Source organism: Pelobates fuscus, chromosome 1 (assembly GCF_036172605.1).
Source record: "Pelobates fuscus isolate aPelFus1 chromosome 1, aPelFus1.pri, whole genome shotgun sequence".
In the NCBI taxonomy this organism is placed as follows: Eukaryota; Metazoa; Chordata; class Amphibia; order Anura; family Pelobatidae; genus Pelobates; species Pelobates fuscus.
This window is the reverse complement of record NC_086317.1, coordinates 470,845,699-470,864,839: the sequence shown is the minus strand read 5'-3', so window position 1 is coordinate 470,864,839 and position 19,141 is coordinate 470,845,699. Positions and strand designations below refer to the sequence as shown.

General features: G+C 40.9%; 1 protein-coding gene across 2 annotated transcripts in view; it reads right to left on the bottom strand.

Annotated features, from left to right (window-relative positions):
- Window positions 1-9,330: 9,330 nt before the first annotated feature.
- Window positions 9,331-19,141, bottom strand: part of P2RY2 (purinergic receptor P2Y2) — a 41,837-nt gene continuing 32,026 nt past the window's right edge. The window contains exon 2 of one of the 2 annotated variants that reach the window (XM_063431618.1): window positions 9,331-11,536. In XM_063431618.1, coding sequence (XP_063287688.1) covers window positions 10,461-11,513 — 1,053 coding nt within the window. In that variant the 5' untranslated portion in view covers window positions 11,514-11,536 and the 3' untranslated portion in view covers window positions 9,331-10,460. The remainder of the gene's footprint in view (window positions 11,537-19,141) is intronic. The other variant, XM_063431626.1, reaches the window with a different exon arrangement.

Sequence of the window (19,141 nt, the reverse complement as noted above, 5' to 3'; positions counted from 1 at the left end):
GCGTAGAGTTGTTGCTGCAAATTGTGCCACTAATTACATCCACAAAGGGGACATGTCAGTCTGGTATTCCTGGCTCAATGGCGAGCCATATTCCACCACTGTCACTCTGCAGAGCTCTCTGATGTACTCCCTAAGGGCTTTTCTCTTGACTTACAAGACACAGGCCCAAAACCATGACTGTCCTGCCAAATTTGGGACAAAGACAGCCATGGAGTGAGAGATTCCTGAGTATAGATTTGTTTTATGTCCTTGTGGGTGTTGCTTAATTAACTGCTTCCCTTTCCACATCCATATTCACCTATTATCTTTACATACTTCATGGCCTCTCCAATAAAAATCCGCTGACTGGATTTATAGGGTTACATAGAGAGACAAAAGGATATCAATAAAAACCTCTTTTCAAAAATATTTGGAAAGTAATACTACAGGTGTCCAAAGTCCAACTACATTTGAGAACATCTTAATATAAAGCCCATGGAGTTAAAACATCATCAACCAAGTGGACATGCCAACAGAGATTGGTTTATAACCCATCCACTGGCCATAGTGTCAGTTCAGCTCTATGACAAGTTATCCTAGATCTGGCCGAGACTCTTGGAGTTGAATAAGGACTGACAATGTAAGAATGTTCCATTTATGATGCTAAATAGAAAACACATGTCCAGTCTGCTAGCGGTTGTTAAAACCAGGACAACCTATAAAATGAGATATGGTCACCTATCATAAAATAACATTACTATTTACTAGCACTGCTTATATGACATGACCATGACCATGTTCACTATATATTATTTGCCAGCTTGTAACCTGAGAGGTATGAGCAGTTCCCTCTAATTCACCCAGAACATGTTTGGTTGGAGATTTAAAATCAAAGTGGCATGGGTTCACAGACTACAAAATTAACCAGGGGAAAGCAAATTGTTGTAATTACCACCACCTCGTGGCCTGGGGTGGAGAGTAATAATACATACAAGTGGGCCCCTCAGGCCAGTGATAATTGAAAAAGGGGATGTCCAGTTCCCTTGGTTCTGATACATTTGGGGTTTGAGGGTGACCGGTCCCTCTGACATAATAAGACAATAACCAATTATAAAATACTCAATATAGGACCATGAGATGCACTACCCTCGTATTTGTGGACATGATCATCTCTGAAAACAATAATTCCTATACAATAAAGAATTCATCTGTTGATGTTTTGAATGCAGAACTTTCTCAAAGTGACAAAATAAATTAGTTTTTTTTTTTTTTAAAAATCATAACCCAATGCAACTATTGGAATCTTCTAACTCCTAAAAAAAGCAATTGTGTCCTTTATCCTGTTGATTGGGTCTTCACTTGGCCAAAACATTTATTTGCCCTGGTGTATTGAACAAAGCACACTGTATCCCAAGGGAAGTGTCGCATACATGTGGTACCCGCTGTCTTAAAGTTTATGCCAGAACCACAGCCCCATCTACCTTTTTTAGGATATTTATTGGGGCTAACAGAGTTTAGATCCGGCGGCTAGTAAATCACATTTTTTTGCAATTGTGTTAATTTGAAAAATACATTTGCATAAAATCAGGTCAAAATAACGGACGTGGAAAAATAAATTCTGTATTCCCTAAGTGGCTATTTGTGGTATTTATCTTCCACTTTACCACAATTCCCTATTTACTAACTGAGTTAGGCCTCGGTCTGAGTCACAGAATATTCTGTTGCCACAAAATGTTCTTGTTTTTCGATTTTGTGATGTTTCCAGGATTGCATCCCCAAAAATAGATCCACTGCGGAATACAAGTACTATTTAAAAAAATACAAAGAATTCAACATAAATCCAAATTTATTGAGGACAACAATAGGAAAAACGCTTTGTGAGTTGAAGTATTTGGCATTGGCTTGGCAACAACCATGAGTCATTATGTTTTCTGAGTACAATACAATAGTCTCTTTCCTGTACACAGAACCTCTGCCCTCTGTACTGTGGGACATCTGTCACTTCTAAAAATACGGACTTAATTTGGTGATAGATGTTTCAAATCACAAAACACAAATACTTGTTTACCTCGTTCAGAATTTCCATGGTTACATCACGAGTGTGCTTCTGCTATTGACAATGGCGCAAGGAATAATCCACAAAGCATTCTTGGTAACACTATGGAAATGACCAAGTTCCGTGTGTAAGTGGCTACCAATCCTTTGTAAACTTACTTCTTTGACTACACGGTTTTACCTAATATATTATTCAGCATGGGATATCAGGAAGGCGATATGGAAACAACTAAACCCTCCATCCGCTCGGAATCATGCGTCAGTTTGACGGAAAATTATTCTGGATAATAATATGGAAAACAGCACAGGGATTATCGCACAAACAAAAACACGTTGAGCATTTAATACTCAGATATGCTAACATATAAGAAAATATCATCGATTCCTTCTCTAAAGGCAGCTTTGCAGGTAATCTGATCTTGATTTTCAAATCCATTTGAAGAGATTGTAAAATTCCAGTGATTTTATTTAATATATACAGGACACATTGAAGAAATGAGAAAAATGAAAAGATCCAATGCTAGCACCTCCTACATTTTGAGCTGAATAGCCTTTAATCACAGGCCATCAAGCCATAGGTATCATAGCTGCGAAACGTCTACTAATGACTCATATTATATGGTAATAAATGGCAGTATATTATTAAAGTCTGATGGGATTGGATTAGGTAACGTAATTGCAACTCTGGGTTGGGAAATGTTAGGAAACATGGGTGCAACTTTGTTGCCCCTGAATAACTCTCAAGTGGAGGAACAATGACCATGGATATTCCAAATAGGTTTCCCATGAGACAATAAATTTCTTTACTTGTGATTTACATAAGAATTTAAATGCCATGTTTATTCACATGCACATGATAGAGGTGTGGAAATAAATTTGTTTTTTTTAAATTCTTTATTTTGAAGGTGCATGTCGACATATCATGAGTTACAGTGACAACAGTAATAGCTGTAACATGGCATAAGACTGGTTTAGAGGTATTATTTAACTTGTCAAGTCAAGCTGCACAACATTTGTAATTTTTTTTAACATGTTGTGTTACAAGGACTGGTGGAAATGAATTTTAAGTGTGAGTGCAAATATGAGCAGTAGGTGGTGCTCTAATAAACGTGCGTAAGTTACCTGCTGCAACCTGTTCTGTTCCAGAAAAAGAAATACTATCTCGTTTCAGTACGTATAACCATTGTTAAACCTAACAGCACAGACCTTTATTCAGACCCCAATACTTCCATTTGGAATGCGGCTAGTCTAGCTTTGGAAATCTGTTTAGAGTGTTGATCTAGGCATGGGCGTAGGAACCCAAAAAATCTGGGGGGGATAGCATTTTTACTCGCCGGGTTTATTCTTATTCCGTAAACTAGGAGTTGTTTATCCCATTGTACAGCGCTACGGAATTTGCAGTCGCTATATAAATGATTAAATAATAACATTAAAGGGTCACTACAGGGAAGGAGTTTTACATACCCGGATACAGCGCCAGGATCCTCCTGATTAGAACCACCCCTACCCCTCCCATGAATATTAGAACCACCCCTACCCCTTCCATGCACAAAAGAACCCCACCTACCCCTTCCACGCATGTTAACCCCCCTACCCCTTCCATGCATATTAGTACCCCCCTAACACCTTCCATGCATATTAGTACCCCCTAACACCTTCCATGCATATTAGAACCCACCCTACCCCTTCCATTCATATTAGTACTCCCCTAACCCCTTCCAATAATTGTTCTACCTCCCCCCTCCTCCCATCCATATTAGTAGACCCCTAAACCCTTCCAATTATTTTTCTACCTACCCCTCTCCCCCTATCCTTATTAGTAGCCCCCCTAACCCTTTCCAATTATTTTTCTGACATGTTAACTAACGCCAGTGCTGGAGTGCCGCCATGTTTACATTAAAAGGACTGCAGGGACAGGCTATAGACACCAGAACCACTACATTAAGCTGCAGTGGTTCTGGGGACTATAGTGTTTCTTTAATGTGAAGTAAATTAGAGATTAGTGCCACGAATAATATGCTAGATTGCCTACTTACAACCAGATGAGGATGATGATGGGCTCTAGCTGCAGTCTGGCTCCACTGGTCTGGTGTAGAACAGGCTCTCTGGAGGCCGTTTGTAACTGTGGTCACAAAAATCAATGTTCTGGGAGAACGGGAAGCAGCTTAATTTTTTGGGGGCCCTTTACACAGCTCAAGGTCTGGGTCCCAGGGTCCACCTTCATGTTCCACCAATGAGTTTGTTCACAGGGGGTGGAGTGTGTAGGGGATGTCCTGATATGTGTGTAAGGAATGCATTGTGTGAATCTGTGTTTGTATGTGTAAGGGCTGTTTCTGTGTATGTACGGGATGCAGTGTGTGCGTCTGTAAGGGGTGCATTGAGTGTGTGTACAGGGTGCATTGAGTGTGTGTAAGGAATGCATTGTGTGTTTCTGTGTGTGTAAGGGTTGCATGATTGTGTGATTGTGTGTGTGTGTGTGTATGGGGTGCATTAAGTGTGTGTAAGGAATGCATTGTGTGTTTCTGTGTGTGTAAGGGTTGCGTGATTGTGTGTGTGTGTGTGTGATGGATGTCAATCTCTCTCGCTCCCTTGTCACTCTCTTTCTCCCCCTCCCTCTCTCCGTTGTCACTCTCTTTCTCCCCCTCCCTCCCTTGTCACTCTTTCTCTTTCTCTCCCTCCATTGTCACTCTTTCTCCCCCTCCCTCCCTTGTCACTCTTTCTCCCCCTCCCTCCCTTGTCACTCTTTCTCCCCCTCCCTCCCTCCCTTGTCACTTTCTTTCTCCCCCTCCTTCCCTCCCTTGTCACTCTTTTTCTCCCCCTCCGCCCCCCTTGTCACTCTCTTTCTCCCCCTCCCTCCCTTGTCACTCTCTTTCTCCCCCTCCCTCCCTTGTCACTCTCTTTCTCCCCCTCCCTTGTCACTCTCTTTCTCCCCCTCCCTCCCTTGTCACTCTCTTTCTCCCCCTCCCTCCCTTGTCACTTTCTTTCTCCCCCTCCTTCCCTCCCTTGTCACTCTTTTTCTCCCCCTCCGCCCCCCTTGTCACTCTCTTTCTCCCCCTCCCTCCCTTGTCACTCTCTTTCTCCCCCTCCCTCCCTTGTCACTCTCTTTCTCCCCCTCCCTCCCTTGTCACTCTCTTTCTCCCCCTCCCTCCCTTGTCACTCTCTTTCTCCCCCTCCCTCTCTTGTCACTCTCTTTCTCCCCCTCCCTCCCTCCCTTGTCACTCTCTTTCTCCCCCTCCCTCCCTCCCTTGTCACTCTCTTTCTCCCCCTCCCTCCCTTGTCACTCTCTTTCTCCCCCTCCCTCCCTCCCTCCCTCCCTCCCATGTCACTCTTTTTTCTCCCCCTCCCTCCCTCCCTTGTCACTCTCTTTCTTCCCTCCTTCCCTCCCTTGCCAATCTCTTTTTTCTCCCCCTCCCTACCTTGTCACTCTCTTTTTTCTCCCCCTCCCTCCCTTGTCACTCTCATTTTTCTCCCCCTCCCTCTCTTGTCACTCTCTTTCCCCCCCTCCCTCCCTCCCTTGTCACTCTATTTCTCCCCCTCCCTCCCTCCCTTGTCACTCTCTTTCTCCCCCTCCCTCCCTCCCTAGTCACTCTCTTTCTCCCCCTCCCTCCCTTGTCACTCTCTTTTTTCTCCCCCTCCCTCCCTTGTCACTCTCTTTTTTTCTCCCCCTCCCTCCCTTGTCACTTTTTTTTCTCCCCCTCCCTCCCTTGTCACTCTCTTTTTTTCTCCCCCTCCCTCCCTTGTCACTCTCTTTTTTCTCCCCCCTCCCTCCCTTGTCATTCTCTTCCTCCCCCCTCCCCTACCTCTATTGTAGCGTGGCCGAGCCCAGTATGATCTGCGGGTACAGGGAGATTTTGTTTCCTGTACCCGGCCGGACTAAAAGGAAGTGCACAATCAGTGTGCACTTCCTGTTAGTCCGGTCGGGTACAGGAGACAGATGCTCCCTGTACCCGCGGACCATACAGGGCTCGGCCACGCTACAGTGAGGGAGTGACAGGAGGGAGCGCTGAGCGCTTCCCTCCTGTCAGCCCCTCTCCTCATGCTGCACCCGGGCTGTGCGCCCTCATGGACGCACCAGCCCGGGCAAAGCTGCAGCCGCCTGAGGCTCTCTGCAGAGCGCTCGGGCAGCTGCAGCATGAGGGGGGCCGGCGGAGCTGAGGGGGATTTCACCATAACCTGTCCCCCCCGCATGATTTGCTGGGGGGGATGCTTCCCCCCCTTCAAGCCCGCTTCCAAATCCCGCCCACAGGAATACACACACACTCTAACAGATACAAATACTGAAACAGACATACACACATGCATACACACTGGCACACACACTGGCATACACACACACACTGGCACACACACTGGCAAACACACACACTGGCATACACACACACACTGGCATACACACACTGGCATACACACACACTGGCATACACACACACTGGCATACACACACTGGCACACACACACACTGGCATACACATACACTGGCATACACACACTGGCATACACTGGCATACACACACACTGGCATACACACATACACCTCATTTTCAGCCACCCTCCTCTCTTCCTTACCATTTCGTCACAGGAGGGTGGCTGGGGATGATGTGAGTCGGCTGCCTCTCCTCACGGCCTTTCTCTCCTCCTTCCCGCGCGGAGTAAACTGGGAGGAAATGACCGGACGTCACTTCCTCCCAGCAGCAGTTGCTTCCGGCTGCATTTTTTTTTTTAAAGGGTCCCGGTCGCGCTATTACAGCGCTGACCGGGCCCCTAAAGATAATAGGGCCCATCAGGTGGCCCTAAATGCTTGGGCCACCTGATGGGCCCCATCAGCGTGTGGGGCCCGGTGCAGATGCACCGGCGGCAGTTCCGCTGATACACGTGGGGCCCGGGCGGCCGGGCCCCCCAGGGCCGCCGGGCCCGTGACAATTGTCACGGTTGTCATGCCCTGATGGCGGCCCTGCCCCCCGGTTCCTACGCCCATGGATCTAGGTCCACCACCCCCTGTCCTGTCATTATGCTGTTTGCATTTGAAGGTCATGTGTGCATCCTGTTTAAACACTTGCTACCTGGCAAAAAGAGAGATTGTGACAGGTACAGGTTTCAGCTTCAAATAGTTTGTTTCTCTGGATTCCAGTCAGTGTTATGTACTAAAATGTCAATTGTCGGGAGTTCAAGGCGATTTTCAAACTTGAGGTCAAAGTATCAGAACTGGAAGTGTATCTGATTTGAAGGATTTCTCCAGTTCTGCTTTTTTTGGGAACTAATGTTGAAATTCCCATTTATATAGTGGTGGCAGCAAAAAGCTAAAAGATACAAGGAACACTGGACTAATGACGTCAGGAGACACTGCTGAATACATGAATTGAGAGAGAACTCAAAGAATTGTAGCCACGCCAGCCTATTGTCATTCATGTCCAAAAGTGAGACCATGTGAATCATTGATATATCATGATAAGAAAGAAATTAAACATATACAAGCAGCTCATAAACTTTAATTGCACATTTATTGCACGGGTTGCCCTATGGTAGACCACCGATAGTTGTAGTATCACAATTCCCATGATGCTTTGCCATCCTCGAGGCTGAAAGGTCAATCTCTGGTCAACTCTCTTTTTCTCGCATTCGTCTGTTGTAAAAAAACACTAATCGTACCAGATTTTCATTGCTGTAAAAAATATTTACTACTGTGAAAAAAAGCACACAGCTGTCAGCACATACTATACGTGTCCAAGCACGAGTGAAATCAGAGCAAACAGACCCAAAGAGAACGTCATGTTACATTTGTATTATTTTTCGCATTTTAATGCATTATCTGTATAATGCATCGTTTTATTTAAAAGAATAATGACAAAAGCTATTGCAAAACTATTTATTTTAGATTAATATAACAAAATAAAATACATCACAGCCCTTTGTACAAGCAGATACGTTCTACCTACTAAAATAAGGTGTTGTATAAATTATTATTTTTTTAAGATTCACAGCATCCACTACACAAGTAGCTCTATGAAATAGGAATATTTACTAAATATAATACATTGCTATACAATTCTTTACAATATGACATTATAACAGGATACGTATATGTATATGCCTGTATATGCTATGCATATATGCTTGTGTTTATATACATATATACACATAAGCTCCAATACAAACATTGGTAGACCCATAAACATTTGAGGAAAGGGTGTATATCTCTCTTTTACATAGGTATGTATGGATGCGTGCATTTGTGTGGGTATATTTTCTACTATGGATGTGGGAAATATTGGAACTTGTCATCATTAAATCTTTTAGGTCTAGATTAGGAACCAGCACTAGACAATGTGCTTTGTGTCATCCAGACTTCGTTAAAATTTAATGAAATGGAGGTAGGTTGTCACTGACTACTGCTTAAAGGCAACATTGCTCACAGACCGAGCAGTATACTCTCGAGATGGCCAACCAAGAGTCTATCGAGAAGTAGAGGATTATCGGCTATGTACAACAAACAAAATGATCCTCTCTGGACTCTTTTACCCATTGACTGTAACCATCATGGCAGCCAGTGAAGGATTGGAAATGTATGACAATGGTGGCAGTGATTTGGATTAGACCAGGAGCCTATGATCAGTGATATAGCATGTGTCTTTGTTAAGATCAATGATGTCAACATCAATGTGTAGTCAGTATTGACAATGCCCAATGATGCAACCATGTCATAAATGCAGAAATACAGAACTTATAACATAACCCAAATACATCACAAAAAATGTCTAGATTTACATCAGATTTCCTAGATTCTAGTTAGTTAACCATGAAAAATAAGGTCAGATTGCCTAGTTATCTGATTATAAAGAGGAGACCATCAACATTTAATAACAACATATATCAACTGACATCGTTCCATTTTTGCCATATAATGACTATTTAAATAAATTACACAGTGTGGAGGAGAGGTTTTTCTAATTATTTCAACATGTTTTTTTCTGTTTTGATATATATATATATATATATATATATATATATATATATATATATAAGATGGTGGGACCATCATATCAACACATTAGATCTTACCGAGCTATAACTCCCCACCAATTTAGAACTTCCAATCGATCTTGTTCCCACTAAGCCATAAACTCCCACTGACATTTAAACTTCTACTGATTATAGGTGATAGACAATCAGTAATAGTCTGAAGGTTCCATCACTGTAATGTACTAATTTTTAAAACTTTAACCCCTTAAGGACACATGACATGTGTGACATGTCATGATTCCCTTTTATTCCAGAAGTTTGGTCCTTAAGGGGTTAAGCCTATATTTTACAATTGCTTTGTTTAAAGGAGTGAGTCCGCCATGAATACTACTCCACTTGAGGTAGGTGGTCAAAACTGCAGGACAATTTTATATAAATCATAACTGGAACATTTAAGCTCTGTGCTGTCATGTCTAGAAAAGCCAAAATTAATTCAATTATTAAATAACAGAAAAGGGTATACATTTGCCCTTTTCTCTGGTCTTAGATTTGCTCAACACTGAAATCTATAAAATCAAAAAGATCTATAAAATCAGACTTTAAATTTACAGTTAAACAAATGTAAACCTCAACATGTCATGTTCCTCACATTAAACACGTGTTAAAAAAATATCCGCCGTTTCTTACTTTATGAAAAATATTCTATAAAAAAAGCATGGAAACTCAACAAATAGTTAAGTCTTCAATTTAGATAATTCCGCAAATGTTTTACATTCCAAAATGAATCTGAAATGTAACTCGATGGTGACCGTCCATACAAGTGCAAAAAACTTACAATCAAATTATTATACATGAAAGGGCATGATAGGACGCCTGAACAAGTTTGAGCCTTGCGGACATGTAGAACCTCTACGTCAGTGATTAGTCTATCCTTGCTCCATTCATTCAGAAATCTCAAGCCAGCGTTATTTGCAAAACAACGAGACTTGCAGTGAGTATCTCTAAGGGCTACGCCTTTAATACCACCTGTAATTCAGTTATGAGATTTTAGCATGCCTTGAAATTCTAATTTATTTTTTAGGGTATTTGCATTCAATATGTAACATTCATAAAAAGTGCAGATAGTAGACGAAATGTATAGTTTTAATAAACAATGTATTGGCTCATAATATATTTTAACTTCATTTTTGTCACTTAGGTATTCGAGCACCTCTGTATAATTACAGATTTTAAGTGAGGGCCCCCTCTTACAAGTATTATATTATTGTGTATTTGCAGAGGATATAAAACTGTCTTCATATATTTTGCAATTTTAAGATGAATGAGGCTACAAGCAGATCTCACTGGTCTCAACAGTTCGTTTCCATTGTTGCCATCTGTGTAAAAATTGGTAGATGTCCCGTTAAAAGACATAACTCGTCATCTTTTTCAGTAGTTGGTATAATTTACACAGCTGCAAAATAAATTATTCACATCCTGGTGATTACTGTTGGGCTTGGGCTTGGTGTGCTGTCCGTATTGTTTGCACCATTTATTGTAGACCAGTTCGTTTCTCGCACATATGTTGAAATTTTGCTCTTAATTTTAGTCATTCCACTCCTGCCCATAATATTCCTTCGAACATTTTGACCAGAAAGAAAGTACAATATCGGATCGATACAGCTGTTGGCACAGGCCAGAGGTCTAGTCACTTTGTAGGCCATGTTGATAGCATTTAAGACATCACAGTCAAGATCCAACTTTCGAAAGTAATAGTAAAGAGTCCGGTTAACGTGGAAAGGTAAGAAACACACGCTAAAGACGATGAGCACAATAATAATCATTTTGATAGATTTTTTCTTGGTGTTTGAAGTCTGAGAACTGGCTGCTGACGGCTTCATAAGAGCTCTGGTCATTAAGCTATAACACACCAAGATCGTAACAAATGGAACGCAAAAGAGCAAAGCAAGGTTGACCGTACTGTACGTCACGAATGTATCAAACAGGTCTGAACTTGAAGTGTCATGGCAGATGGTGTTGTCGCCATTGCTACTGGTAGTCACAAAATACAATATTGGAGACTGAAAAGCAATGACAATTAGCCATACGACAACAGATGTGATCCGTGCGTTGCGCACCTTCAGCAAACCAAGCGACCTCATTGGATAACAAATTCCGAGAAAGCGGTGGATGCTGATACAGAGAAGGAAGAAGATGCTACAGTACATGTTGGTATAGAAGAGGCATTTGACTATTTTGCACAAGGCCACACCGAACGGCCAGTTGTCACCTTGAGAATAATAATATACAAGTAATGGCAGGGATACAACGTAGAGCATATCTGATACGGCCAAGTTGAACATGTATGTTGTTATGGCGCTCCATGGTTTTATCCGGAATAAAAATATGTAAAGTGCTGTAACATTGAGGATCAGTCCCACGCCAAAAACTATACCATATGACACAGGTAAGAGAATGTATTTAAAGTCTTCATCGAATACACATTTGTAGGTTGAGTTTGGCGAATCTTCCGACGAATTCATGCTTCTGCTACTTCAAAGTCTACCTAAAACAACAAAGACAATAAAATAAGTAAAATGCAATGGGAAAAAGCAATAATTAAAGTCATCATATGAAAAAAAAAATTGTTATTCAGATACACACTAAATGCAACTTTTATAAAAGACGAATACATCTCATAGCATCACATTGCAGTGGAAGATAGATATATTACAGGGTTAATCCAAGATAATTTCAGTGTTTTGAAGTGGTGATGGTGCCTGGAGTCTGTATGGACAATGTTTCATTATGACACTTTGCACATACAGAGTTTAACCCGTTAAGGACACATGACATGTGTGACATGTCATGATTCCCTTTTATTCCAGAAGTTTGGTCCTTAAGGGGTTAAGCTCTCTGCTGCAGGAGGTAGTAATTCCACCTCTGGCAGCGTAATTGGAGCGTCATTTGCTAGCGCAGAGTTTTGGGTGGCTAATTTAAATTTTATGCATATTGTACATCCGATGTCCAATTTTCATTGTCCCCTCTCTCGCGGCCATGAAAGATCTGTGAATTACCTCGAGGTGTTGACAGCAATACCAATGTAGCAACCTGCTGTGACCTGCTGCTTTTTCCATTCCTCTTCACATTTGTAATTATCAGTATTATTTGTTATGAGCCAACACATTCTGCAGTAAAGCTAATTTGTTGACTTTGCGGATTTACAGGTTTTTTTAAATTACAACTTTCCATACTGTAAAATAATGTTTAACTCTTTATTCTAAAGAGCCAATTGTTCATGATTTTACGATAAGGTCTCGGAGCACTGCTATCTCAGCTGTTATCAGTAAGCTAATTTATCTAGAACACGGAAAACATACAAATTAGCAAAGCGACATCACTGTCACCGCATTAGATCTTCATTTTATCAAAGCCAACACAACAAAAATGTGAACTTTGTGACTATTGCGCCATGTACAGATAAAGCGATGTGTGATTTTTTTTTCCCCATAATCTTTTGGAATGCACATAACAACGTAATTAGAAACCAGAAAATTACAACAGCTAAAATGGAAAAATATCCTTTTCAATTGTGTTAAGCTTTTAATTCAAACATTCTACTCAAGTATATATTTATTATTATTATTATTATAATTAACTACTATTTGCAACAGCATTTGCACAAGTCTAGCAGATTAATGATCTTTAGCTTAAATCCCATAAATACTTTCTGTCAATCCGCTACATTAAAGAAACATCCAACACACATGAAAGGTGTCGATGAGAAGCCGAGTGGCTACAAAAACACAGCAGCTGGACTTTTGGGCTTGAGAATGGTCACTTCCCTTAAAGAGCACCAAAACAACTTTAGTTTAAAGAAGCAGTTTTAGAGTATACAGCATTGGTCGGTGACCTTCATCACTCCAGATGTTGTGGACCTCATCCCCTATTGATGCTTTGCCGGCATGATGGCTGTAGGCGCATTATGGGAGATGTAGGCCACAACATCTGGAGTATCGAAGTTTGCCTACTGCTGGTGTACATTTTCACTAAGGTTTATTTGCTTTGCATATTGTGGAATTTGTGTCTGTTTTCCTTATTTAAGTTTGGACACAGTTTCCTTTATTGTTACATTTCTGCAGTTGTTACACAGTGGCTGTAGTTGTGTCATGCGGTATTACGGCCTTATATGTTCTATGTAGATCTGTACCATGTACTACCAGTATTATATTGTCCTTTTAGAGGTTGATCTGTATACGGTCCGTGTATTTTATTCATTAAAGATATATTTATTATATCAATTTAATTTTTATTATAGTGAATTTTTACTACAGGAGCGCTCATACCATATGTCTGTTTAAAGTTGTTTTGGTGCCTATAGTGTCCCTTTAATGAGGAACAGTCACTTTCCAGGATCCACCGCAACTGAGTATTTCAGAAAGATAAAATGTTTATACTAACTGTGTTGCAATTTCACTGAATTCCAACCCAGTCAAAAGATCTACTGAGACAAAGTAGGGACTTCCTTTGAGCAGTATTTATCCTACCCTGACCTACTGAAGCACCCGGAACAGAAGAGGACCGGTTAGAAGAAGATGACAGTGCCTACGAGGGACAGGTTCAGGTAAGCAAATCTCACCTTTCCATGCCCATCCTGCCACCAGATGCGATGTTACCGTCGGGGGTCTTTGCTAATTATGCTCAATTTCCAGGCGGTGACAGCGCTTTAATATACATTTAGATGAGAATTGAACCGCTCATTTTAAAAAAAAAAAAAGCTAAAGCACCACTCTATTAAGCGTTTGGGCACTAACCACTGCACATTTCTCCCCGGATAAATTAAAACTGGATTTGTTTCAAACCTGAATAATCTGAAACAATTATATGCTAATAGTTCATATACAATATCTGCGTACACCCTTTGGCTGCAAGCGGTATAGAACAGGCCTTCCAAATATGACATTGCTAATGTAATATGCTGAGTGATGGGCTTGGCTCTAGGAGCCTGGGGAACTGGGGAGAGCTACCACAGTCTCACAGAAACTGGGGAGAGCTACCACAGTCTCCTAGCACCATAGCCACTACAATGTTGCCATAGAAGTTATATTGCTTATAGTGTCTCAGCTGTCTGTCTGGTCACATACTTGCCAACAGTCTCCAGTCTGCAGGGACAGTCCTTATTCTAGTCTGCTATGCAGCAGTTATTTCCCCTCTGGTGACCTGTTATTTGGTAACACAAGTCTCTCTCATGCTACAGTTTCTCTCACGGACCAGTATCATAAATGCCAACATTATACATTTCATTAGCAACTAAAAAAAATTAAATTCGATTTATTTATTTTTTCTACCAATTTCTGAAACAAGCATAAATCGAAAAAAAAAACAAAAAAACCCTCTAATCCTGTGAGACTAGGGGGAAGGAAGGATAATGATTATATCAGAGCCCAGAAGAATAATAGAATAATGTGACAGTGAGGTTCGAAGGTTTTAGAGCTCATCGTGAGACGTCTAAAAGGTTAAAGTAATGAGTAATATATTGGTCAGCTCTATGTTACTCTGGCAATCCTGCTTTATGTAGGAAGTGTCCCACGGGGACCATGGGGGAAGTATTGCTGAGGGGAGGACTGTGATTACACCATACTTAAGAGTTGATTCAGTAATTGAGGAATTATCCGGAACTGACCCGGGTAACTCAAACTGTGTGCCAATAGTGTAAAACTGAAAATCTTTCTTTTTTCAGATATTTTGTAGCTCAGCTAGTTTGGGCTAAAATCAGAAATTTCTCATTAATTCTCAGTTATTGATCAATTCCTGGTATGTGAATAAATCATTTTAACATCTACACACATACAACATGATTACTTCCAGAAACCGCACTACTGCAAAAGCGGTGACCAAAGTGATCCATTTAGGATGTATTTGGACCTGACACTCTCGGCCCACCTTCTGGGAAGGAGGCGGGTAGAGGAAAAAGCAGGCTGCACAGAGCAAAGGTGAGACATCAAAGGGGCAAACCTGCCCATCACTGACTGACAGACTGCCCCTCAAACAGACTGTGGACCGAGCGCTACGGAATTACTCTGCGCATGCTCCAAGTGTCCAGTCCCCTCCTGCTAGCAGATATCAAAATGGCAGGCAGGTCCCAGGGACCTATTTTTGTTGGGACAGTACACCAAAATGAGGGACTCTCCCTGCAAAATTAGGACTTTTGGCACATATGTTTGTGACAATTATGTGTGTGTGTGTATATATATTTACAGACACATTTACACAGACTGAGTTCTAATCACATTTATTGCAGTTTGAAGACACATTATTGGACACATGGGAGTATTATTGCTGTGGAGCTCTGTTATACACTCAGACACATTACTGGGAGTATTATTGCTGTGGAGCTCTGTTATACACTCAGACACATTACTGGGAGTATTATTGCCGTGGAGCTCTGTTATGACTCAGACACATTACTGGGAGTATTATTGCTGCGGAGCTCTGTTATACACTCAGACACATTACTGGGAGTATTATTGCTGTGGGGCTCTGTTATACACTCAGACACATTACTGGGAGTATTATTGCCGGGGAGCTCTGTTATACACTCAGACACATTACTGGGAGTATGATTGCTGTGGAGCTCTGTTATACACTCAGATACATTACTGGGAGTATTATTGCTGTGGAGCTCTGTTATACACTCAGATACATTACTGGGAGTATTATTGCTGTGGGGCTCTGTTATACACTCAGACACATTACTGGGAGTATTATTGCTGTGGAGCTCTGTTATACACTCAGACACATTACTGGGAGTATTATTGCTGTGGAGCTATGTTATACACTCAGACACATTACTGGGAGTATTATTGCTGTGGAGCTCTGTTATACATTCAGACACATTACTGGGAGTATTATTGCTGTGGAGCTCTGTTATACACTCAGACACATTACTGGGAGTATTATTACTGTGGAGCTCTGTTATACACTCAGACACATTACTGGGAGTATTATTGCTGTGGAGCTCTGTGATACACTCAGACACATTACTGGGAGTGTTATTGCTGTGGAGCTCTGTTATACACTCAGACACATTACTGGGAGTATTATTGCTGTGGAGCTCTGTTATACACTCAGACTTAGAAACAATATGGGAGCTCTGACAAAAAGGGATATTAGGATAGAAAAGAGGGTTTTGGGCCAAAAATAGGGACAGTCTCGCGTAAATAGTGGCACTTGGGAGGTATGATAAAGAATAAGAATAAATAAAATTGAATAGATCAAGGAATAGGAAATGAGTCCATCATTTATCCACTGCCTGTGTATATTTAGTCCCACAGGTTTATTTACTAAAAACTGGACTATAGTGAATTTAAATCCAAATTTCAAAATGTATTCACAGAGTGCTGGTTTGCAATAAAAAAAAAGGAATTTATAATTACTGCGTGGATATTTCAACCTGAATTTTACCATTCAGATTTCAATTCATTGCAATTCACTTTTTATTGAATAAACCCGCGAACTATCTATATATGCAGGTACTGTCTAATCAGCAATGGCTGACTTAGACTTTTTGCGACTCCAGATGTTTGTGAAGTACATTTCACGTCCTGCTCATTCCTGATACGACTGCTAAGGCTAAAGTACATGCAGGCAGCAAATTATACAGATATACCAAGTCACTCACACCGTAAAGAGCTTGTAATTGGTTGTGCCTCATATTTGGCAAGTGCAAACCATCTTATCGGGCTTAACATAAAACACAAACAGCTGGTTAGAATGTCTTGATAACCTCATCGAGATTAGGAGGCTCTTAAAGTGACCGACACATGCATATTAATGTATTTTCCCATTGATTGAATCAAGGTTTTAATATAAAGTCTGCATTCTTAGACGGAATGGTAAGGGATAATCGATAGGAGCTTTGGAATCTATTTAGTAAACAGCAAGTTATGGAGATTTAAGAACTGATTTTCTGCAAAAAAAAATCGCTGAATATCTGTCATCTCGTGGGTGCAGCCATTTTTGGCAATCTCTGATTGAAAAGTAAAACTAATGGAAAGTGTGAATTATCTGTAATTCAAAATATTTGGTCAAACACTGGTGAAATTATAAAAACTGACCAACTATAGTTTTAGTTTAGCTACGTTGGCCCAGCATTTGAATTTCACTGAATTCCTATTCGCCCCTCAGTAAACAACACAGATAGCGGCCTTAGATATGGCAATGATACCCGGGAGCAGACAAATCTGATAAGGCAAAGGAAAGGTTTTTTTACTGTAAGAACAATAAGGATGTGGAATTCTCTGCCTGAAGAAGTGGTTTTATCAGAGTCCATACAGATGTTCAAACAGCTACTAGATGCATACTTGCAAAAACAGAATATTCAAGGATATAATCTTTCAATGTAGGGTAATAACTGCTTGATCCAAGGATAAATCTGACTGCAATTCTGGGGTCAAAAAGGAATTTTTTCCTAGCTTGTTGCAAAATTGGAAATGCTTCAAACTGGTTTTTTTTTGCCTTCTTTTGGATCAACAGCAAAAAACATATGTGAGGAAGGCTGAACTTGATGGGCGCAAGTCTCTTTTCAGCTATGTAACTATGTAACTATGTAACTATGTAACCTATATCTGTGCCCACAACGGACACAAATGTTAAGCTGCATCAACTAGCTTTTGACATTACGAATAACTCAAATGTAAGGCAGCCTGCAGACAAATCCTATCATCCTCGGCCAGCCTTTGCTTTCCTAAAACAACTAGACATAATTAAACTGTTCAAAATGTCATTTGAACCCTAAACAGCCTGTGAGCTGATGGTGGTAAAAAATAATTGCAACACACTACCCAACATGTCAGGCACTGACTTTTTCTATGTGAATGAAGGCTCAGGGGGTTACTGACCACTGTTACCTCTAAGAATTAAGAAATGAGGGGCAATGGAATGGGTCTGCTATCACCCCGTGCATCTGAAATTATGCAAACACACAAACAAAATCCACTCTTGCATATTTAGTACCGTAGCATGAATTTAAAGGGACACTATAGTCACCAGAACAATTACAGTTTAATGTAGTTGTTCTGGTGAGTATAGTCAGTCCCTGCGGGCTTTTTAATACAAAAAATTGCCTTTTCAGAAAAAAAGGCAGTGTTTGCATTGGTGCCGAGGGACACATTTAGTGGCAGTCACTCAGACGGTCACTAGAGGTGCTTCCTGGTCAGTGGTCAGCATCTCCACGCTCTGCATGGAAGTGCTGAATGTTCCCCATAGAGATACACCGATTAAATAAATCTCTATGAGGAGGTGCTGTTTGCCGCAAGTTGGATGATCTCAGCCAAGGGGGTGAAGCGTGGGTAGGGGGAAAAGGTGAGTAAATCACCTTTTTAACTGGAGGTACGGGAGAGTCCAAAGAGTTATTTAGAACTATAGTGTCTGGAATAGAAATGTGTATTCCTGACACTGTAGTGTTCCTTTAATACTTGCTGATAGTTTGTGAAGGAAGTGATGAATCTAAAACATTTTCAACAAAATAAACTAAATAATTAATGTCACAAAAATGTTTCTTAGTTGATTTGTTACTGGATAACTGTATAAATAAATTGTAGTACGAGACATCCTTCCCTTCTGATGACTTGCACACTTCAGAGTTGTGTAATAGGCTCTGGAAGAACATATGTTGTCCCACCAATAAACCTTGTAACCTACTTGGTTTAATGAGTATTTACTAAGGCAGATACTTTCTGATTGCCATATGTGAGATCCTCTTCTCGATACTAATTTTTTTATTACGTTTTCCAGAGGCAATTCCCCTGTCATGCTGTAAAATGTAACTCTTGCACTTCCAACGTATCAAAAAGCCTCGTTAGTTGTATCCTTGTTGATAGAAATTGTTACTAAGAATCTTCGTGAAGTTACTTTTCTGCTGGAAGCTTTATCTTTATATTTAAATAAAAAGCAACAATAAAAGTTATAACATATAACGATTCCAGCAGGGCGTTGTGCCCTCAGCACAGAGTGAGTATATGTAATGATGCGCTGGCTGGGGGCAGTTCTCTGGTGTCCCTGGATACAGGACATCAGGAAACTAAATTGGGATCCCAAAAACGGGGACACTCCATAACCACTACAGCACACTGGCAAACCCCCAATGGAGTGCTCTGGTACAATGCCAATG